The sequence below is a fragment of the Formica exsecta genome, unplaced genomic scaffold, assembly GCF_003651465.1.
Source record: "Formica exsecta isolate Colony F162 unplaced genomic scaffold, ASM365146v1 scaffold2, whole genome shotgun sequence".
In the NCBI taxonomy this organism is placed as follows: Eukaryota; Metazoa; Arthropoda; class Insecta; order Hymenoptera; family Formicidae; genus Formica; species Formica exsecta.
In genome coordinates, this window is record NW_021849297.1 from 3950306 (window position 1) to 3974915 (window position 24610).

The following is a 24610-nucleotide window of genomic DNA, read 5'->3' on the forward strand; positions in this document are numbered from 1 at the left end:
TCCACCCGAATGCTCTGTCATGGTTGTTGCATTGATGCTAGTCGGACGAACACAATATACTGTTTCTTTTCTTCCCCCCCCCCTCCCCCTTTTTTTATATAATATATATATATGTATATATCGTTTCTCCTCTTAGAGGCACGCATATATGTCGATGTTTTTCGCCTATTAGTCAAATCCGATCGACTATTTGAAGAGGAACCCTCGTTTCGGGCGATGCTCGATCTGTGGCCGAAAGTAATCGCATGGATTTCTAACAATTATTTATCACTAAACTTAGGAGAGTGAATTTAATGAAATACGTGATAAGATTATGATAACAGATCATTAATTCTCGATTACGTAATGATATTGCTGTAAATCGCGAAAATATATTTTAATATCAAATTATCTTTAGAAGAATTATTCGTAAATTCACATTTCTTTTTTTTTTTATATTGTATAAAAATTCAGTATTTACGATCATGCGTGAAACAAAATAGCCGCAATATACGAGATGAAAACGAATGGAATTCGAACAAAGTGGGTGTATGAAGGGTTAATATTTAATTTGAAGGCTCATTGGTTTCCGATTAAACTCGCACATCCGCGATATGTTCATTTATATATGCGGTGATCGTGCACGAAATTTGTAACGCGCGTATTCAACGGCGAATTTTTTTACCGCGAGATTTTGTAACCGGCTGGGGCGAACGCGAGCAACGTATGATTTCGACTAAGTGGCAGGCGGGCCGATTAAAACGGGTCGACAATGTTTTCATTGTACGGATATAATATCACTGTTCTTTGCCGGGCGCGTTATTCGTCGGACCATATTTCCATAAATTTGAATTTTCTCTGGGCCGGAACGGCGTGTCGGGCGATCTGCCACCGCGTGCGCAGTCGATTAATTAATGGTCGTTAATTGGCGTGTCACGCGCACTCGTAAAATTCGGTCGAAGACAGCGGTCATTCAGCATGGTTGCCTTTTAAATTTGTGTCCGGGATGAATTCGGCGGTCAGTCGTTGCGTGTGTTGCGTTCGCGAAACGTCAGAGCGTACGAACTATAATTTTTTCAACAATATATTAATTCTATCTTTGAGCAAAACAGATTTGAGAAACAAATTATTCTTTTTAGTTTCAATTGACGCGAAGCTGTATTTTCAGAAAAATGATGTAAAAAGTAAAAGCAATGTTCTATCAGTATACTTTGATATTTCTTTTTTACTTAATTAAAGAATTTTATCAAGTAAGATTTTATAAGCGCGATATCTTTTTAAATAGCCTATTTTAAAAACTCAAGTTTTGGAAGAAATAAATGTAAATAACAAGTGAAATTTTAGAGAATGTGATTATTAGTAATATAAGTATATATTTATACGTTAAAGAGCAAGTGTTGATTACACTTCTGTGCCACAGATTACGCAAGCCCTAACAAAGTGTTTATGATGCGGTTAAAACACCGCCTCTCCCCTTGCTCCTACACAAATTCCTCACACTCTTCTATTTGGAATGTGCCTGCTATTTATGCATCACGCTCTCTTGACCCGCCTTTAGATAACCGGCAATCGAATCAACCATTAACATTCCGTTGTTGATCGTTAACTTTCGTTTGGTTTGCGCTAACATCACGCGCGTTACTTGCACAGTTCGTAGTTGTTTATTAAGGATGCTGTTGATGTTATGCTCGTGTAATTGAATCTACTAGTTTAACAACAGTGCATATATCTATTATACCTTGCATCAGTATAAGCTTTATAATCAGCACTTTGAAGAGATATAAATTTATAATTATTTTTAGATTATTCTATATTGAGCAACATTTACGGTATCCATGTTGTCGCTGATTAACGTTATTAACTTGATTATTAACTTAATCGGCTAATTTAATCGCCGGACAACGCGTGATACAGCTTTCCAAAGTTTCTCGAGCGGGGAGTGGATTAAGACTCGGTCGCGCCCGCCATTGCGATTACGGGAGCGACATGACGTACTAACGGTCTGTGACAAAAACAGGATACAGGTTGCCGGCCATGCCGTGGAGCTGGCTAGGAGCGGCGGCGCCATCGGCAGCTGCAGCTGCAGCGGTCGCCGCGGCCGCGGTGACCCCATCGCCTGCAGCTGCACCGCTCGTCCTCGCACCAAGGGCGGCAGCGAGACGGAGGTACTGATTGAGCAAAGATCCTTATCACACGCGCGACACCGAGATAGACGTATATATCGTATATAATATGCATAAACGATACCATAACGAGCACGAACACCTAAAACTCTATCCCTCCGCCCCCCTATCAACTCCTTTGTCATGTTTTTTGTGCGCGTTTCTTCGCGAAAAAGGACGCATTTGGATACAAAATCGGAGACTCGAATAATTGGAAATATCTCGCGTCGTAGTTAAAAAGCGGTTGAGTTCTCTGTACGTTTCTTAAGAATGCTCGAAAAACTTTCTCTTGAAAAGCAACTCTGAGAAAAGACGCTGAAAGCTTTTTATAGTCGCGCGCGATGGTATAAATTGCTTAAAAATCTGACCTAATGTCTAAGTGCACACATCCCCCTTTCTATTATCGTTCGGAGACCGCGCGATCGTGTGCGAGCTCTTCCTACTTCGGTGTAATTAGGTCGATTGCATCGAGCTTGGCAAAAATTCTCGGCTCGAAGTAATCTTCGTGAGATCTTCGCGTCCGCGTTCGGCTTTGCATTGCACGCGGTTTTTGCGGAAAGAAAGTCCTTTTCTCGGCTGATGCCAGATGACGAGTAATCCGCGAAGTGTAATTGAGATTTTTCGCTAGTAAAAACTCGTATTCTCATATGTTTTATGAGTTAGCGTATTCCTTGCTCTCGTTCGTTTTGTCTAAAAGTTGTACATCTCACTGTAAGACTCCAATAACAGTACTAGACATTATGACAATATGATTAATGCCAGGAATTAAATAATGACAACAATGATGCTAATTTAATTATAATCAAAGTATATGATGATATTATACGCCTATTCATCCGTTATCTTTTACAGTATTACACGCGAATGTGCGCAGAAATTTGTACGTATATCGATTGATTGTCGCCCTCGAAGGGCATCAACGAGTTAATCGCGCGCGAGTTAATCGGTCGACGTTTCATTTTTAATCGGAATATTTTTCCCCAGAGAGAGAGATAGATGGATTGATTCCATTATGCGATACCATTACGGGACGGCGAGTCGCGAATTATCCACAATTTATTTAAGCAAGATCAGAGCAACCTCGCTGTACAGTAATAGGCGTTTTCAATTCGCGTCGGTTAATTCATTACGCGTAAATTCACCACATAACGGTATTTCACACGTATTATTTTTATTCGTATATCGCGCATGATATCGCTAAAGTATTATAGGTATATTTCGCTTTTAGACTACCGCTCTATCTTTCTCTCTCTCCGCAAAACCGCCGCATAAATTTAATATTGACCATCGAACGCTAACAAACGACTATCCTTCACATTTTCCCTCCCTTTCCGGTCCTTTACCCTCCCCACCTCCTTTTCGTGTTCATTGTATCTCTTCTACTACTCGATAATTGATGTTGCCATTCATCTCTTCTCGATGTACTCGTGATTGGCAGTGTAGCATACAGAGTGGAAAGAAACCCCTTAAATATTCACTTGTGCACGAACCATAATTACCACCACCCGAATGCTCTGTCATGGTTGTTGCATTGATGCTAGTCGGACGAACACAATATACTGTTTCTTTTCTTCCCCCCTCCCCTCCCCCTTTTTTTATATAATATATATATATGTATATATCGTTTCTCCTCTTAGAGGCACGCATATATGTCGATGTTTTTCGCCTATTAGTCAAATCCGATCGACTATTTGAAGAGGAACCCTCGTTTCGGGCGATGCTCGATCTGTGGCCGAAAGTAATCGCATGGATTTCTAACAATTATTTATCACTAAACTTAGGAGAGTGAATTTAATGAAATACGTGATAAGATTATGATAACAGATCATTAATTCTCGATTACGTAATGATATTGCTGTAAATCGCGAAAATATATTTTAATATCAAATTATCTTTAGAAGAATTATTCGTAAATTCACATTTCTTTTTTTTTTTATATTGTATAAAAATTCAGTATTTACGATCATGCGTGAAACAAAATAGCCGCAATATACGAGATGAAAACGAATGGAATTCGAACAAAGTGGGTGTATGAAGGGTTAATATTTAATTTGAAGGCTCATTGGTTTCCGATTAAACTCGCACATCCGCGATATGTTCATTTATATATGCGGTGATCGTGCACGAAATTTGTAACGCGCGTATTCAACGGCGAATTTTTTTACCGCGAGATTTTGTAACCGGCTGGGGCGAACGCGAGCAACGTATGATTTCGACTAAGTGGCAGGCGGGCCGATTAAAACGGGTCGACAATGTTTTCATTGTACGGATATAATATCACTGTTCTTTGCCGGGCGCGTTATTCGTCGGACCATATTTCCATAAATTTGAATTTTCTCTGGGCCGGAACGGCGTGTCGGGCGATCTGCCACCGCGTGCGCAGTCGATTAATTAATGGTCGTTAATTGGCGTGTCACGCGCACTCGTAAAATTCGGTCGAAGACAGCGGTCATTCAGCATGGTTGCCTTTTAAATTTGTGTCCGGGATGAATTCGGCGGTCAGTCGTTGCGTGTGTTGCGTTCGCGAAACGTCAGAGCGTACGAACTATAATTTTTTCAACAATATATTAATTCTATCTTTGAGCAAAACAGATTTGAGAAACAAATTATTCTTTTTAGTTTCAATTGACGCGAAGCTGTATTTTCAGAAAAATGATGTAAAAAGTAAAAGCAATGTTCTATCAGTATACTTTGATATTTCTTTTTTACTTAATTAAAGAATTTTATCAAGTAAGATTTTATAAGCGCGATATCTTTTTAAATAGCCTATTTTAAAAACTCAAGTTTTAAAAATAATAATAGTAAAATAATAGTTTTATATAAAAAGTAAAAATATACACGCACATGCGGAATATTCTAAACGAAAAATTGCTTAGTTATTTGATATATAAATACGTTTATATCTAAAAAAGAATATTAGTCAAAATATATAGTGAGAGAATAATATAAAATCTCTCTTTCTTTTTCCTAACTATAAGAAATTGCAAATGAAATGTCCATTCTTTTAATGGACGCGCGTGTTGTTCTCTTCAAAGTGAAGATTATTTAAGGCGAATTATCTGTATAAATGATAAAGCACTTGTTGAATCACTCTATCGGCAGCTGATCTGAAAGATGAGATGACTTCGTGCCGATGAAAAGGTAGGCAGAATCGACAGTTTTTATTACTTCATCTTGGACTAGTCGAGGATAAAAAGAATTCTTTCCATCGTTGAGTTTGTTTTTCCAATTTTTTTTTTTTTTTTTTATTGGATCTGTCGATAACTCAACGTCATTTGTCGTTTCCGTCAGTACAGCGGCTATTCATTAAAGTCACTATCCATCAAGGTCAGGTATCTATATGGCTCTTCTGGTCATATCATCTATCAATGTTAAAACATAAATTAAGAAATATTTCACAAGTATAATCTGTCACGATAGCTCGATATAATTTATTTGTTACGCTTTCTGGAAAATTAAAATTATCAGCGATATGACAATCCAATGGCAATGGAATTCTTATCCCAATGATGTTCTATTTTTATATCTTTGAAATTTATTGGAGAAGTATTAATATCTATATAAGTAACAACCACAGGGATTTTCATTTCATTGTAAATTATCTTAATCAATCTAATCAAGAAACGTTCTCTTTTGTCTGTTATCTCCGAATATAATTGGTCACCGTTTCACAATCTAGATGATTAATAGAGACCCAAATTGTTTCCCGTCTTGCTCTAGAAATACAGAGGGTGGCTAATATTTCATGATCTCGTCGAAATTCGCCGAGCGAAGCTTGCTACCGCGAATCTAAAATGCATCATCTGGGTAAGAAAACCCACTAGCCACGTTGTGCATCGTCAGCTTTCGGATATGTGCATTCGCCCACGATTTTTCTTCCTCCTTCGGAGGCCAATCATGCAAGCTGCTCCGCAATGTGGATGAATCGAGTCGCGACATCTTCGCGTCCTCATTCCCGTTCAACTTTGTCGAGAAAATATATTATAAATATATTTTCAAAGCTTATGTACAGATCGACTGGAAAATAAGCGATCGCCTTGGGAAAATAACCCGCGTCTGCGTTGCGCTTTTCTCCTTTTTGATTTCGTCAGATTGCGGAAATCTCGATGTTCATTAGGCGAACAGCTTTCAAATACTGCTCTTTGTGATCTTAAATCGGTCACACGATGGAGCACTTTTCTTTCAAAGCGTGCAAATTGAAATTGCCACGCGCGGAAATTGTCCTCCTACTCTGTGCTATCCGTTAAAAGAATTTACAGCAATTCATCGTGAGTGGATCGCAATGATAAAATTACGCGTCGAAAAATTGATCGACTCGTAAAGGAGTGTGTTTTTACCGCAATGAATTTCGTTTCCTCGAAGTTGCAATCAATTCTTTCGCTTCGTGCCATTTCCCGAGTGTCAACTGCAAGCGGAGCAAGGAGAGCAACTTTTCTATTTCTCGATTTTCCAAAGTTTATCGCTCTACTACCCTCTTTTTCTTTCGCCGCCGGCTCTTCCGGTGTTCTCCGTGCCCATGTTTATTTCTCGAGCACAATTCCCAAAGCCAATCTTTGATAGGAAGAACAAAATTTCCTGCTTGTACCATATCGAAGGTCTTTCCTCTGCGCAAACAGGGTCAGATATGTTTGTCGGTGGATCGTGCTTGTTTTTTTACATTGTCAATGCGGGCGACATGCGCGTATAAAATGAAGAGTCTGTTATATTCTATCTGTGATCACAAGTTCTTTTCTTTTCGTATAGCTGCTTTTATTATATATATCTTATCTTTGCGACGCATGAGATTTTCTCGGAATGTTATTAAATGTAAATTCTTTCGGAATGTTATCCGAATTTTCGATAATAGAAATTAAAATAATTTGGCGAAATTCTCAACAAGTTAAATTTTCAAGTTCTAAATTTCATAATCGAATCTTATTTAAAGAGTATTTAATATATTTAGCTAAAAAATGATAAAATTCAAGCTTCTCCCGCTTAAAAAAAAAAAAAAAAAAATGTTTTCGAATTTATCAAAGAATTCGTTGTCAAAATTAGACATGATAAAAATGTGGTATCAGATAAAAAAACTTCAGTTACATAATCTCAAACTGGTCAGCAAATTTCATAGGAACTTTGAAAAAAATGAACTTTTTTTTTGAAGTTTTTAAACTTCGGCAATTGGGATGTTTGACGAACTAATCCCCAGACAGAATATCGGTCTTGATCTTTTTATAATTATATCAAATCAAGCCGCGAATCTACCCTCGTCTCGCTGGCTCGTCGATGTGCGCCGCAGTTCCTCAAGGAGCAACCTGGAACCCTGATCGATAGCAACGTAAGTCTCTCCGCAAGGTAGGCGACCTCGTATAATTAGCATGTGCGCGCGTGTTGCGTGTGTTGTTACAGCCGCGGCCCTTAGAGGAGTCGCCATACAACGCGGCAGAGCTGGAACGCCAAGGACCACCTTCCCGACCAGCGCGGCCGCTCTAGCACTGGTTAGGAATACAGGGCCGCTTGCGGCCGCAGCTGCGGCCACGAGTCTACATCCCTTCGCGCCCACGTAAGTATTGGTTCGGCCCGATTACGGTCAGGTCATGTCTAACCTCGGCCAGTACGAAGGTATTTCCATATTCTATTAGCGGTATTTCCGTCGGTGTCTCTCTTATATATAAATTCAATTAAATTCAATTATAATAATTTTTAAGATTATTATAGACCACTGATACAAATAATAATAATAATAACTTTATTGAGCGCGGGAAAAATTACGAGTATCATATTACAAAAAAACATTAAGTACATATAAAATATCTTTTGTGCAATAATAGTCCGACGTGATGTGTTTCAATTTATTAGAAATTATGCTATTCTATCGACTTGCTATCGTAATTAGTGTACGTCATGTCTTTTAGTAAGACACCAACAAATACCGTTAAGAAAGTATGTGTTTGTATAGAAGAATATTTCTACATGATCGAGGCCATCTGAAAAGTTTTTTCTGTGTGTTATACCGCTTGTTTCATATTTTCTTTGTTTGTATATTCCTCTTGTTCTTCGTAAAATCACTCTTGCAGTGAGTGATGAAGAATGAAAATTCTATTTTACGAAACTTTTGCATCGATTCGTCGATGAACGTATGTATAATAACGATAATTAATTTATGCGAGCAGAATATTAAAGAGGAATGCGTGCAACGTTAAAGTTTCGAAAGACTTGTTCGCGCGAGAGTCTTTTTTTCTTAACGATCTAGACTTGTATAGTTAACGTGATTTATATGCTATCGCGGTTTTTTCTACGGGATAAAGTTTTGTTTGAGAACTCGTGAGTTAAAACATTAAACCATTTCCTCTACTAATTCTGTTGTTTATTTTCGATGCAATATCTGATGTATTTTGCCTGAATTTAATTTGATCGAAAAAGAGAGAGAAAAATTTTAATTCTTCAAACGTAAATTGCATTTGTTAAATTCGATTAAATTGAATTAAATCAATGAAATATACAAATTACATTCAATAAGCTTATTACTAACGATCAGCAGATTTACTATGCAATCTTTTTCTGTCTTTTTTCAAATTTTAGATACGTATTTAAAATTTAATTTTTCACAATGATATTAATTATCAGATAATTGTAATTGACTCGCAGTTTGATCAGTTATAAATATAATTGCGAATGTATGAGAGAATATCATCGAGTATACGTCACATCCACATTACTTCATCGCGCCGCGAAAATCATCGAGTGATATCAATATCGATCGAGGATTATTACTCACTGCAATGAGTTGCACGTATCGCTCGTTAAGACTTTATCTGTCAGTCTCACTGCATCTGCACGACGTCTATCCCCTAAATCCATCCCTCTTCCCTCAAATACCAACTCTATCAACCTATCAAATACTAACTCTGTGCAATCCGTGCGGATTATAATTTGCGAAAAACATCCGCTCATCTCCCGTTAAATGAAAACTTAAACTAATTGTAAGCGGGAAAATAAAGAATAGAAAAAATATTTGATTCAGCATCGCTGAATTGCTTTAACTGATTGAAGATCAAAATACGACTGTTGTATCAGTGCGAATTATCGCGTCACGCTAATCACACATGCATTTTTCTATAGAATTCAAAAATCATTGTAGGATACATTTTTTTTAGATTTTTTTTATCATGTCAGATTTTTAGGAGCAAGCATGCGCGTCGAACCGTCAATCGCTTATTCATTTTAACGTTACGGAATTGGACGTGGCATTGGCAGGAATGAAAAATTTGAATATGGGCGAAAATCAATCTTTGAAGCCTGTTACACGTTCCAGCCGCGAAATCGGATTTGTCAAATCCAATATCTGCATACGTGTGTACGTTATGCATTTTAATTTAACGTCCGTGTTGTTTAATTTGTAAATGCAAATTATTATCGTGAAACAGGGGATTGGTACAAAAGAAAAAAATGTAATATAACATCATATTTTATCTTTAATTCACGTAAATTGCTACATACACGAAGGCAATAATGTATGTTTCCATATTCAATATAAAGTATACTTTGCGTAAAATATGAGCATAATATTTCAGGAATAAATTCGCGCGCGCGATGCGGAAAAATAATGAAAAAAGTTTGGAAATAAGTTAAGCTTAAACATGTCTATCCCATTTGATTTTATTTTTGCGCTACGGGAATTTCTGTGTTTTAATCATTCTTGGTATAAAACTCGATATAAACTGAAGCTAGCGTGATCTCAGCTGTTCATCTTGTGTATTATCTTTACCGATCTCACATGTACTATATTATTGATTCTTTAAAGATGTTTTCGTGATTTTTTAGAAATCGCTTCTATCGAATAGTGAAGAACAATTTTAAACAAAATTCAGCAGGGCGATCGTATATTTTTTTTTAATTTTCGGTTGTATTTATCCTTGAGAAATTGTGCTCACATTTTACAAAACATCCTGTATCGCGCGGGCGATAATACTTTGTCTCTCAACTTTTTCCATTCCTGGCAATGTGTAATCAAAATGAAGTCCGAATTCGCATCCCATAGAGTCAACAAGCTTTTTTCCCTGATCTTTTAAAACAAGATTATTACTTACCCAAGTTAAATAGACTTTTAACAACGATCTCTTCAACGAGGAGGGTAATAATGGGAGCGAGCTACTCATAAAACTAATTCCATTGCGAATACTTCTGAGCAGATGCAATATAAAGTAATCAACTTTTTCCTCGACATAATTTATGATCTTCGCGCATAAAACAAACTTCGTTCCGGGTAGTCGCGGGAAACAAAGTTTATCGCCCCTATCGTCCTCTATTATCCTGCGAGATTATCGTATTCCAGAAATGAATTTTCAATTTTATCGTCGACTGAGCGCAGTGTTTAATACACGGACGTCTATTAAACGAACGTTGTGCATTAATAAATCGAAAGATTAAAAGTTCTTTGAATCTTTTAACCCCCTCCAAATATCACTCTATTGTAGTAAATATTAAATTTTTTTTTTAAATATTTTACGCGAAACATATGTAGCGAACGTTACATTTAAAAAATACGCGTTATTTTTTTTACACAAGAGAATATTTATATATATATATAACTGAAAAGTGTTGTGAATTTATAAACGGGTGGATAATTGGACGCGCGCGCGTAACGTTAATACCTTACTAAGAGAATCGCAAAATTAAAAATCCGATAATCCTATAGGCGTTCAATAGCGGATAAATCGTTCGTATATAATACTTATTGGTAATTTTTATTTTGCAGTGTTTATTACGACCCCTTCCTCGCGGCGCACGCAGCGACACAGGATCCCAACTACAGGTTGCAGGTGAGACATTTCTCGATTTTTATCAACAATTGTTCTCCGCTTCCGGTACACGCGACCGCAGGGTACTGCGGGCGGCTACCGAGACGCGGGTCACGAATGGATTTTTAATTAAATCGGAGAATACAACGGAACGCGCGGTGCTCTGGGTGGAAACGGCGCGATAATCAATCAACGCCGCGATCGTCCCCGTGATAATCAGCTATTAATCGGAAAACAAATCTTCACGAGCGCGTTGACGCGCGTTTTCATTATGTTACGTTACATGGACGGAACATCGAGCGGGCATAATTAATCGGACGATCGGCACACTATTCATTTATGGGGTCGATACAACGCGAGTAGAATTACGTTTCTCGTCACGATTTAATGATGAAATTTTATTGATAGATATTTGATGAATTTTCCACACAGACGATTTTTCAAAAATATTAGAAGCGCTTGCAGCATTTTTCGATACTAAACGTCTAAATGTCTGATACCTTTGTTTGAAATAAAGTAAAAAAATAAAGTTTTATTATATCTACTTATATTTAACAATCTATTTTTAAGAATTTATTATTAAAAATGTGTCCTTCACATTTTTATTGTAAAGAGAATTCTAAATTGAAATCCGTCAAAGAAAAGGATTAAAATTAAATTCAACGAGATAGCGAGACGCTTTTCTATAATTCAAATTACTATAGTTATAAAATAATCTTTAAAAACTTATATCTCGCAATTGTACGTTATGCCAATTATTTTTTGTACAAATTTGCAAAAGTATTCTCGATAATAAATATTTGCTCGTAAAAACAAAACGAGAAACGATTACTCGCGCGTGCACCGGAAGCGGAATACGGCGCATCTGTAAGACGAGACAAATGAACGCCGAGATTTTGTGACTAAAGTCCGTAACACCTTTTGATGGACCCGTTTAGCTGGAATGGCCTCAAGCAACAGCTGACGTTAGTTGACACATATTTTGCCACAGGCTTGCACACACGAGAGAGAAACCGATAACAATTATCGCCTCCACTATCTCGCGTTCTACATTGTTCCGAACGTTCGCCATTCTCATCGTGTCTCATTTTTCATCTGCCTTTTTTGTTCTCTCTTTCTCTCCATTTCTCTCTTTCGTTTCATTCGTGCAAAAATCCCGATGCATCCGACGGCACCATTGATCGGAAAAAAGCGTGCACGCTCGACGCGCTACTCTAACCGTCAAGATGATTATTTCTGTCCCGATAAAGCATCTCTGTCTCTTATTCCATTCGCGCGTGAATTTTATATTCACCCGTTCCGTTAATGTTTCCTTTGAAACTAATTTGTCAAAGAACAATATCGAATTTTGACAACTATAGTTACAACGAATCATTGCTAATGAATAATGAATAGCATCTCAAATTTTCTTTGCCTTCTTAATCGCTGAGAAATCATGGTTATTAATAAAAAATGACGCGATCAATCAAAAATATAATTAAATTTTAAACTTTGATGTTCCAATTTTGAAATAGAATTCATATTTTTTTTAAGAGAACTCTGCTATCAAAATTGCGCGGCATCTTGTTGCATCTTGTTGCCTAAATGCATCTCATCACGCATCGTTCCACCCATTTCTTCTGTTCTTGTTTTTCCTCACTTTTATTTTATTCTACATTTTATAGCTATTTAGAAAGATAATCATTAATCGCATAACGATACATAGTTTCGGGGGTAAGAAAAAGTATCGTTAAAAGATAGATAATGCTAATACGCGTCGATCATACGGACGAACTTTTGCGTTTGCATCGGGAAACGAAGTTTTAACTCGCTTAACGAGGGCTTAACTCCCTCACGTAAAAACTCGAGCTCGTGTTTTCGCCGTCCGGAATTCTTCCGGAATTTCTTTTCAGGTTTGCCGTTTGTGTTTCAGGCTAAAGCGCCCGCCCTGGAGGTAGGAATTAAGAGTCCGCCTGTTCGTCTCTCCGTCTGTTTTATCTATATATACATCCCGTTTTTCTTCTTCTGTTTTATTTGGTCTGTTCTCTTTGTTTGTTTTTTTTCATGTTTCTCTCGCAAGATTGAAGTGCTCATCGATTTTCGGAAATTATTTAGTTAAATGTGTCCCTCAATCCGTTTTTGCTAGAAAAAATCCTTCCTTTTATAAAAAAAAATTTTCCTCAAGGAAGGATCGTTTAGGGGAACTGTAGAAAAGAGTTTCAGCTGGCCGTGATGAGGTTTTCCCTCTCCGACCATGTTGCGCTTTTTTTTTCGTTGTCTGCGATTGGTATTAGCGTGAGAGAGCATGTAATGTCGCCTTTTTTCAATCAGTAGAGCATGCGTCGCACAGACCTAGAATCCGTCATAGGAGGCGAGTGGAGTAAGCGTTGTGATAAATGCACGCAATTTAAATGTGTCGTTTGAAGTTTCTCAATTTCGAGGAAGCTTTGTATTATGCGGGCAGTAAATGGCATAGGCAGGTTTCGTGCGAATAGAAAGCTATACACAAGATAGTAACCGTACGATAATCTATTTAATTAATTAATATTGTAGCTGTGAATCTCGAACGAGCTACGACAGAAATAAATCTGAACGATTAATTAATTACATGTAATTACACGAGCTTTTTAAACGGAATTAGGATTTCATATAAATATAGTTTTTTTTTTTAATTTTATTTACGGAGAAAGCGCTATTTAAATGTACAATAATTTATATTTTAGAGTACATCGATAAAAATATTGCGGACAAAGATAAAGAGAGATAAATTTTGACGATATATTCAGAACTTTTATTTCAAAAATAAATCTTTATTTATGGATATTAAAAATCCAAAGGATATTAATAAATCGTTTTTTAATAAAACACACATAAGCGTAAAAACGAATTTTAAAGACGAATCTAACGAATAAATAATATTTAAGAATTAGCGAGATGTTAATTATCGCCATATACGCGGATGGGAAAAGGGGATTTGTACGTTCGGTGAAAATTCGTGACTGGAAAGCGTGAAGAGTGCTCTTTGAACGAGCCGGGTCATAAATTGCCTAAATATGCTGAGAATCGCGGAGAATTTTCGCGGCTAATTTGGACGAACTCAATCTGTCGAGTTCGACGGCCAGCCGATTTCGTCGCCAGCCACGATGACAGAGAAGCCCCTGATTCGTGCGAAAATTTATGGCTGTATTGCCGACCTCTTCCTCGACTTTGTGAGAAGCCATCGTAAATCAATGTCGGTGAGGGACGCTTGTCATTTAGCGACTGACGGTTTTATCCCGGTTGTTTCTGCGTGAAATGTCTTCGCGGCACACATACATACACACACATACTTCGCGAAATTGGCTCGATACAAAAATATTCTAGCTATTTATATGAATTTCCTGCACCTTTGCAGTATCAAAAAGTTTCGAGGTCGGCGCGAAAAGTTTGCGGTAGGGTTAAAATGTGCGGCTTGTTTAACTTTCGTCGGTCCGCGATAATTAATTCGTTCAGTTGCATCGGTTGAAACTGCGTTCCTTTTTCAGGTGGACTGAATGCCGTGTCCGCGAAATACTTCAAAAGTCTTTTCATTAGCTTTAATTGAGGATTCGTCGGACTCGCAATTAAGTTTCAATCAGCTGATAGTATATATAGATCGCGTGTTTATGTACCGTAATTGAGAAAGGATGTTCTTGCCTTTTTGCTATCTTTTGGATGTTTCCATAAATACGATAGAAATTTAGATCTTTATCTCGTGTTTATTGTTAGTGAAAGATATATGAATGAAAATACGAAGTAATCTGAAGCCAAATAAATCAGTCGTTTTTTATATATGTTCTTCTATTTATTAACTTATTTTTTAATTAGTAAAATCGATTAAACGCACAAACGCTAAAATAATTATTTGCATCACGATATATTTTTTAATACAGAATGACGCACGAAAAAATAACTTGATCTTAATTCTTAATAAATATTGATCTTATAAAAACTATAAAAAACTATAAGAAAATGATAAGAATATTACAAAATAATATGACTTTGTAAATATATAATTTAAAAATGTTTGTTATTCTTCTGTTAATAAAATTTGCTAATAAAAATAAATAATTAAAAATAAATAAAATAATAAATGATTTTGGTTGGTAATAAAATTTTAATATTGATAATTAGAATGAATTATTTTTTGATGCGCCACAATTTTAATATTTTATATTACTAGACTTGATATTTCTTAAATATCGAAGTGCCGCAAAATGTTCGACAATCTTTAACACCATCAGGCTTGAGCGATTAATCGTTAAACGTTTTATTCGAGCCGCAATATAAACAGGGTTCTGAGTCTGCGGTTTCGCGGTGTACCATTTAACAGGCCGACTCGGAAACGCGAATGAGAAGAAAGACCAAAGAAAGCAAGGATAGATGCGCAACAAAAAAAAAGGTCTCTGCGGGTGTGACCTTAGCGGGATGCTGAATCGGACGTAACTACGGTCACCCCAATCGCGAGATAAAAAGCTAATCACTGATTTCGCACGCGAAGAGAGAACCGTTTTTTGCCACGATCCCGACATTTCCGGTCGGCTGCTCCCGGAAATTGGATTCTCGCAAGCAGTCACGAGGAATTATTGTTCCTGTTGTTTTCGACGATATCTCACTGAAAGCGAAACGTCGTTGTCTTATTGTCAGTTTCGCTCGATTCCGCGCTCTAAGAGGATTACATAATTCTCGCCGCAGTAGAAGGATTGTATCATCGCGAGGGTCACGTCGCGTCGTATCGACGACATTTCGCGTATTTTTGAAAACTTCGGCCGAGAAACGAGATCTCGTCCAAGAAAATCTGCAGTCGCGGAGCGACCTGGCGCCTCTCGTTCCGCTCGCAATACGTCGTCCTGTTTTCTTCCCGATGGCAAAACAGCTCACTTCCCGCGTCGCCCCGCCGCCTACCCCCGTCGTCTTTTTTCGTCGAATAACAACCCGTTCCTGACCGCCGAAAGTTTCTGGCGCCGACCGAATCGTGTTTTCGTCGCGATACGTGAGCTGGTCAGCCAATTTGCGCGCGGATTTGTGCTGCTTGCAACCCGTTAGTTGCTACGACGTCAAAAATTGTTGAACGCGTCCGATTAATACGCACAGTTGTCTTTCTTCCGGAATTATATAAATAGTTTTGTGTACAAATTTTTCGTTGTATTAATCAATAGATTAATCAATAGATTAGTCCTGTAGCAATAGCTACAGGATGTTCCTATCATCTAAACTCTTGATCGATTTACACAAATCTTTATAATAAAAACCAAATTCTTTAATATTATTTTTCAATTTTTAACATTACCTAAATAAATTTGTATGTATATAATTGAACTTTGGATTAATATCTTTTGCAGCAAAATTAGTTTAAAAAGACTCTTTCTCTCTCTCTATTTTTTATTTCTCACAATTCGATAAGTATTATGTTCTTTCATTCGGTAAAAATTAATTCCATATCGAGAATTCCATGTCAAGAAATCTATGGATGAATGAGCATATTTAGGAATTGTTAAACTTTTTCCGTATTATAATTCTTTATCAACTTTTCGATAAAAATTCTTACTTAATTAGTATGAGCAGTGGATAATGCTTGAATTATGACAGTCGTTCCTAATTACGAACGACCAGGTCTAGAGTTCAAAAAATTCCTGGAATACATTTTTTTTTGTATCGCTTGCCTTTATTATGAAATAACGAACTTCACTGATTGGTGCGAACGAGACGATTCTAGCAGTGTTATAAATTTTTTTTGCATCGTTCATTGTTAATTTTGGAGTATAATAATTAGTCTACATAATATTTAAGTGAAATTTCGCCAAATAATATTGCATTCAACAATATTCGATGTATCAGCTATTATTTCTCTAAAATCTTGATGAATTTTCCCTCACATGACTAGCAACTTTTAATTAGTATGCATCTTTTTACAACTAAAAATTGACATAAATTCTTAACGTATGGTATTTAAAATCTTATTTAACTTCAAGAAAAATCTACTTGAAAAAAAATCAAAAATTCTATTAAATGTTTTGATTAACATTCGCGTTTATTCTGCTATAATTATGTATTTATCGATAATGCATACATACTTACATTTCCATAGAAATTTTATTTACTGCACGTATTAAAAAAATACGAACTTTACATTGCACATAATAATGTACACATAGTTTTACAGCAAATTAATGATGAGACCGATAATTGAACTTAAAACGGGAGGCTTTCAGAGAACATTCTTGACGATGATGAGCAAACTGCATTCAAGTTTATGTCGGCAAATGCGCGAATGGAAATGTCATGGAAATCGCAAGCGTCTGAGTGCGCGCGTGTTATGTGTCGCGAAATGGTTACATATAGGTCGGTATATCAGATTGCACATCCTAGATGCATGCGCGTAGATCTTCTGTCATCATCCCTCGGCGCCAATAAGTGGCGTCCTCGAAAGCCCCCATCCTCATCGGGCATAAATCCCCTCAGGTGCCGGGATATCGAGATGTTGCGTATAAGGGTGAGCTCGAAGCTTCGTCATGTTAAATACAATTTGGAAGTTTGTTAGAATATACATTGTTAGACATATTGAAATTCCATAGTTATTCATAACTATCTCGTAACTACGAATAGAGAGAGAGAGAGAGAGAGAGAGAGAGAGTGCTTTTGTCGACAAACACTCGAGAGAGTTTACTTATTGTATGCAATATAATTATAGCACTTAGTCGATTTATTGGGTCAGAGATTAATTTATCGTTACATCAGGAATTTTCTTGAAGCGCTTTATCCGGGTCAATTTCGAACTCTGCTTCACTGTTTTGCTTATTCAAATGACATAAGAATATATTTTTTCGAGATTATCTCGAGAAATTAAAAGCATTGTTAGATAGTTTCTTCCCTCATCGTCTGTATCTGCGTCGAAATTAAGAAAAATGATTAATAATTCATCTCATCATTACAATTTTTCTCTATATTTCGTATATTTGTCGTTATGCTCCGTTCCCCAAATATTTTTTACCTTGCACCGTGGCTATTTTCACGAGTCTTCATGTTGCATGATTCTTTTTCACATTTCTCCATTCATATGTTTTATTATTTCGTGGATTATTTAATATAGAATACATTACAAAAATCCACGCGTTACTAAAAAAGAATAAATTTTCTAATACATCCAGCACATTTAATGTACATACAAGAAATGATTGTAAAATTAGTAAGCGATAAGAAACTTTAATTTTTGGTTCATGTTTCTGTTTTTAGAATTTATAATTAGAAATTGGAATGTTCGTATCATAGCAAAACTATTTGGTACATAGTTGCTTCGTATCATAAACAAACTGGACATCAGTTTCGATTCGGATCACGTTTCTTGTAAATAAAATATTCCCCTCGGAGCTTGTTTTACAAATTACAACTTCGAGGTTAGTTATGTGCTCGAAATGTTTGAATATCCATACACTGGCATTTTTAAAACAGCGAGCGAAATACGATGTAAAGGTTACCGATAGCTTTTTTCTGTACATTCAAATCCGAAAATGCCACTCCCTTTTACATCTCGCTGTTCTATCGATGTCGTAGTGGATAACGCCGATGCATTTTATGCAATGGTTGCATATAGAAAACGTTAACGACTCAAACAATAGTAAATTCCATACATATCGAAACTTGTATATCGAATTAAAATTCAAAATGTATTGAGAATATTCTATTAAAATATAAATATGTAACATAATAATTATAATATGATTTAATGGAATTGAATTAACAGTAATGTGATGTTGCATAGCAGAGTGCAAAACATATTTCTTAACATCAACAAATATTTGATGTATAATGGCAAAGAGAACGATTATGATAGCGATTGTAAATATGAAAATTAAAGCTGATATAATCTTATTACACAACAAAGTTACATATGCTGACATAATCTTTCACTTAAACTCTCTTTTGATATGCGTTTAATAAATGTACAAACTGTTTTAATTACCACACTCCATGACTAATTGAGGGTGTGGTTGAAAAAAGAAATACGTATTCATGTAAAATTTTTAATTCGAGTTTAAAAAATACTTGTGAAGTAACTGCAATTTCACTAACAGTGAGTAAAATTGTATGTATATATATAATCGCCTCTCTTAATAGTTTCCATGATAGAATAGAATCTTCGTTACTCTCTTTTCTTAATTCGATATCGTATTTTCTTATCATTCTCTATCTCAATCGCTATCATCTTCAGAGTCAAAGCCACCTTCTTCCCTTACGTTTTCTGTATGCAACAACGCGAGCCTCTAGGAACGACCGTACTCTAGTATCGTTTCTCGCTCAGATCATTCTCTCTGTCTGTCTTTGAGCTTGCTTGAGCCTTGCATGGCGGGTCATGGTTGTTGTTTCAGGCCGCGGCAGCAGCGGCCGCAGCGTCACCCTTGTTGAAGACACCCCTATCAACGGCACAACAGGCCACGTACGCAGCTGCAGCGACCTACACGGCGGTGGCTGCGCGCGCATACGGCGCAGCTGCAGCTGCGGCACAGCCGGTCGCAGGATATGCCGCAGTCGCGGGGTAAGTGCACCGCGTTCTCGCCCGAGAAACTCCCTCATGTGTGTGTATATTCTCCTCACCGAGTCCTCTCTCCGGAACCTTTCTCTCTCTCTTTCTCTCTCTCTCTCTCTTTTTCTCTTTCCTTCCCTTCCACTCGACTCACACAGGATGTCCCAGATTTAGCAGTATCCCAGCTTTTTGTCTATGAATTTTTCGTGATTTTTAACTTTATAAATATACGCTTGTGCGAAAACTAATTTTTAAAATTGAAAATTTTTTCAAATAAAGATTATTTAAAGTTAAACGAAGAATAATTGTAAATCGATGAAAAAGGGGCCGCTCGGTAAATCTAGGACAAATTGTATGTTCTTCAAAAAAATGGAAATCTCCGCAAAGAGAAAGAAAAATTGTCGCTCTCTTTATCATTCTCGAGAAAGGAAACTTTGCGGATAATTTTCGCGAAAACACGCACTTGTCTCGTAAGATTTCTAGATCTTCCTTTGAAATCCTGCTTAATTTATTTCGTATGAATTATTTATGACTCGTTATATAGCGCTTGTTGCATCACTGTAATATATTTGGCACATTATGCAACGCGCGCGCGTTTGTTGCATTGCTGTAATATTTCTCTGCCCTTTTGATACATATCTTTAAATTATATTATATTATCGTGATTATATTATCTTTATATTAGTGAGATGAAATTGTATAGTATGCATTTTTAAGAGAGACATTTATGCTGCGATAAGACGTAAGATACGATAACCATTAAATCGATAACATTAAAAATTATAAGATTTTGAATATTTTAGTACTAATACGCGCTTCAAGTTTGATTTTTTAATATCAATTATCTAACATTTACATTATCAACACAAAGGGGTATGATTCTCGTGCCATCTATGGTCAACACGCAGGCTCATTTACATTGATATGCGTACACATATGTATAGATTGAGGGTCATTTCGAAATCATCGGTTCGACCTCATTACGGGAGTGAGATCCAAGTGTGTATTATGTATTGAACGTCGCGATGAATTGCTTTTATCTCACTATTCTTGATAATATTTCCTATCGCTATCACTAATCACCATCCTTTATGTTTACTAATTATTTCCTCTGTCTTTTTCTCAATCCCTTCTATCTAACAAAATATTAATTTTTTGAAAGAAGAAATACGAATTATCGCAAAACTTAACACGATTAGTCCATTCCTTGCAGAACTTCCGCACGTCGTGGACGAGCTGTGAGGAGTCGCAGATACGTTCGCGAAATCCAGACCCATTCCAATAGTCCTGAAAGTCCAGACACAACTACTCCTGAGAAATCTTAAAATATGCATTTCGTTTTACGTTGATATCTTGCATTAAATATAAAAATAGAATAATGTACGTATTACTATATATTGTTTTCATTTCTCATTTATATTTTTCGTAAGAAAAATCGGAAGAATAAACAACGATATAAAATCGTCCGATTTTTAACGGATCGAAAAATATTCCACGCTATTAATCGTGAACATTTTTTTATGTCCTTCTAGTTACGGGCGTGAATACGCCGACCCTTACCTTGGACACGGCATTGGACCTGTGGCGGGTTACGGGGTAAGAAACAACTTCGATTACATAGCGTACTTTCACGATTTTTCACTTAACGGGAGTGCCGTTAAATCGCGCGCGTAGCCGGGCCGTATTCTATCTATCTACGGGAAGAGAATAGAGCACTCCGTTATTATGCTATAAATAACGGGCATTGGAAAAACCCTTCTTGGTCTCATCGCATTTCATTCACATATGAATTATTAATGGCCAGCATCTTCAACTTACGGAAACTGTGTCACGGCGAAAGTTAATGATTCGTGCTTCCATATATCCTTAAATATAACTATCTATGTGATCGTCGTCTCATGTTTACAATGCAAAGGCGAGTTATATATCTGATAAACAAGAACCAAACGGATTACACATCATAAGTATGTGAAAGTTTAATCATTGCTGCCAATAAACTCAATTAACAATGCAATAAGTGAATAATATTTTAATTTGCCATTGTTAGATCAGGAAAGTAAAAAATCTTGTGCAATATTAGATTGTAATATCGCGAGCTTTTAAGTTCATAAATTTAAAACCACAATCATGCAACGTTATGTTTGATATTCTTAATATATCTCCATATAATAAATATCCCTCAGCTGTTTGAGATAAATAGTCGTGTTTAACGCTAAATGCGTCGCGATGGATAGTAACCGATGATTTATACGCTAGTTTTTACTCTGTAATACGATTTATACGAGAAATTGTAATTTATGGTTTTCAAAATTTTATTCTTACAGGCGACGGTGTACAGAAGCGGTTACAACAGGTTCACACCGTATTAAATGGCTCATTAACAGCGGAGCGCGAGAGCCTTCCAAGTTATACACCATGTTATACTCAGCAAAACATGACCAGACACAAGTCGACACAATCATCACCGTCATTTTGCCATCATCGAGATCACCTTCGAGGCATCGAGCCTGGACCCTCCACGCATAACGACTCGTCGGTTTTATCCCCCACCTTCTCCCTTCACCAACTTTGCGACACGATCGTGAAGGATGAACGGGGACTGTCGTTTACTTTTAACACCGAAATCGTTCGATCAAAGCGAAATCATTGTCAATGACACAAAGCGCCGTCTATGTTAAATCTTGAAATTGTATTGTACTTTGAACACTTATAAATAACGGCTGAAATAAATAGACGAGAAAAATCAATCTGTAAACGCAACGGTGGTGTCGAGGCCGGCGCATCGAAATGTCGTGTCGTGTTCGGCGAAAAGTCACCTTTAATCAATCCCCTGCCAGCAGCCATTCGCACGCGAAAACAATAAAACCTGCTCGATCTTGTTTCCATTTAATCAATTTGGATAAATTAATATATAATACAAAATTGGAATAAGATCAATATACTTATTGTATTTTCGAATTTCGCTACAAAATTATTTTCAATAACGTGAACATTTTTGCTACATGCAAATATCTTAAAGACAATATTTAGTATGATTCCAATATTTTAATCAATAAAAAAAATGTGAAAAAAATTTCGAATTGCTAAACGGAACGTAAAATAAAAAAATCGTCTTTTTCTATCTCTGTTTATAGTTTCTGTAAAGTACACCAATAATGTGATATTGTCACACATCGATATGATGCATGAACGCTGATTCGTGCATATATTCTCATTTATTGAACTAGTTGTAATATAGCTGCGCACATATGTTGTAATTATTTCTATTTAAGTCAATGTTACGATATGGTTTGTATATATATATTTATAGAGTCTAAATTAACGCTAAAGAAAAATTGCTGAATATTTCGCACAAATATCCTAGAATGATACGATTCTTATGCACATGATTCACTTAGATGAAATAAACAATAATTTTATAAATAATTCAGTTTGTTTCACGCATAGATTAAATTATACGCGAATATTTATAGATATATATTAATAATAATTGATGAAATTAAGATGAACAAATGCGCGCAACTACCGAAATGGATAATTATTATGAAATAAGTACACAGTGTAATTTTCTGCGATATAGATACGCGCATAAATGGCTGTCGCAGGACGAAATTTTCTGCTAAATGGCAGCAAAACTCTTTGATGACTTTAGTCGACACGAACCGGCACACGGTGATCTGAAAAAGCGAGATCCTTAGGTAGCTAGTTAAAAAGAAAAAAGAAAAAAAACGACCTCTAGAAAGAAACAAAGGCATTGATGTGACCGGTAGGGTTTCTATGCCAAATATGTGTGTATGCGCTTTTGCGCGCGTGTGTATGCGTAGTTTATGAAATAAACTCTGTTCTCAGTAAACTAGGGAATAGCGGATATAGACGAAATAAGACAGAGAGAAGAACCGCTTAGACCTCTAAAACAAAATGCCGAGTTTTAATTGTGCACAGGGTCTAGTCAAATCAATTTCATTTAATTTCACGCAAAGCTTCGATCCTTATTTTCTAAAATTCAATCAACCTGTCGACCTTTTGAATTCTCATTTTGCGCATTCGCTCGCTCCATTTGTGGATTACTCGAAATAAATTTAAAGTATAAAACACAACTCAATAGATCTAAAACTATCTTGCATCTAATCTCTATCGTTCTTTAAACTCCCTAGAAACGCTAAATATAACAACTTAACGCACGAGTCTCTTGACAATCAATTAAAGGAAGAAAATATCTGTTTTGTCAAAAAAATACTGCAAAGATCTCTTTTTCAATTCTCCTCTAGTTCTAGTTCTTTCAAATTAAAACTTGAGACTTTCAGAAACTTTAGAAATCGAATATTTAATTTTATAATATTGTTAATCGTCGAAGAGAAACTTGGCGCAACAATTTTACTGCCCTTTTCCGCACGCTGGGTAGCAATCCGAGCGACAAATTATACATTGGAGCGGCGAATGCGATTATATTGTCTTACCAACATCTTTCCTTCTTTTTCTTCGAGAGAAATTCGATTCCGACATGAATTCATCATGCGACAACCAAATTGAAGCGTGTATTGTACCACTTATTTATTCCTTAGTTAAACGACTGAACGGACATGACAACTTTTTTTTTTTTAACATTAAGCAGAACCCACGTTGTAACCGGTAAGTACAGAATCTCAACGCCTATGGACAAAAGCACAGTAATAATACATAGATAGAGATAGGATTCGTAGAATGCGTCTCATGGCATAATCGATCATATGTTGGGATTGTATAAAGACCAAAGGAACGATCGTAACAAATATTATGAAGAAATATTTGTAATTAATTAATTATTACTTTATTAACTTTTGTATAAAATTATATATACATATATATGTTTTTACATATATAATAAAAATTACACTTTATAAATTTTTCATACATATAAAATTAGATATTATATAATTGGACAATTACATTAATAATTAATTAAATAATATCTTTGCTAATGTATTCGTTCATTTGGTCTTTAGACGCATCAAGCCACGAAGATCCGCGATGCTAAGTCAGACTTCCTTTATAATCGGTAATAAACAAATATACGAACACTCTCTTTAACATGACATTGTATACTCAGCATGTTATTTCGGTTTCTCGATGTCAAAGAAATGCACGCGCGCGTGTCTATAAAACGAACTCGTCTTCTCTCGTCACGAAAAATGATT

The 24610-nt window shown here is 36.2% G+C and overlaps 1 protein-coding gene across 9 annotated transcripts in view; it reads left to right on the forward strand.

The window, feature by feature from the left end:
- Window positions 1-24610, forward strand: part of LOC115234522 (RNA binding protein fox-1 homolog 2) — a 262018-nt gene extending 237408 nt beyond the window's left edge. For 4 of the 9 annotated variants that reach the window (XM_029805663.1, XM_029805664.1, XM_029805658.1 and 1 more), the window contains 6 exons: window positions 7527-7680; window positions 10876-10939; window positions 11857-11883; window positions 19282-19448; window positions 20969-21032; window positions 21761-24610. In XM_029805663.1, coding sequence (XP_029661523.1) covers window positions 7527-7680; window positions 10876-10939; window positions 11857-11883; window positions 19282-19448; window positions 20969-21032; window positions 21761-21805 — 521 coding nt within the window. In that variant the 3' untranslated portion in view covers window positions 21806-24610. Of the gene's footprint in view, window positions 1-1996; window positions 2145-7526; window positions 7681-10875; window positions 10940-11856; window positions 11884-12830; window positions 12852-19281; window positions 19449-20968; window positions 21033-21760 lie in introns of all 9 variants that reach the window. The other 5 variants (XM_029805660.1, XM_029805661.1, XM_029805659.1 and 2 more) reach the window with 5 other exon arrangements.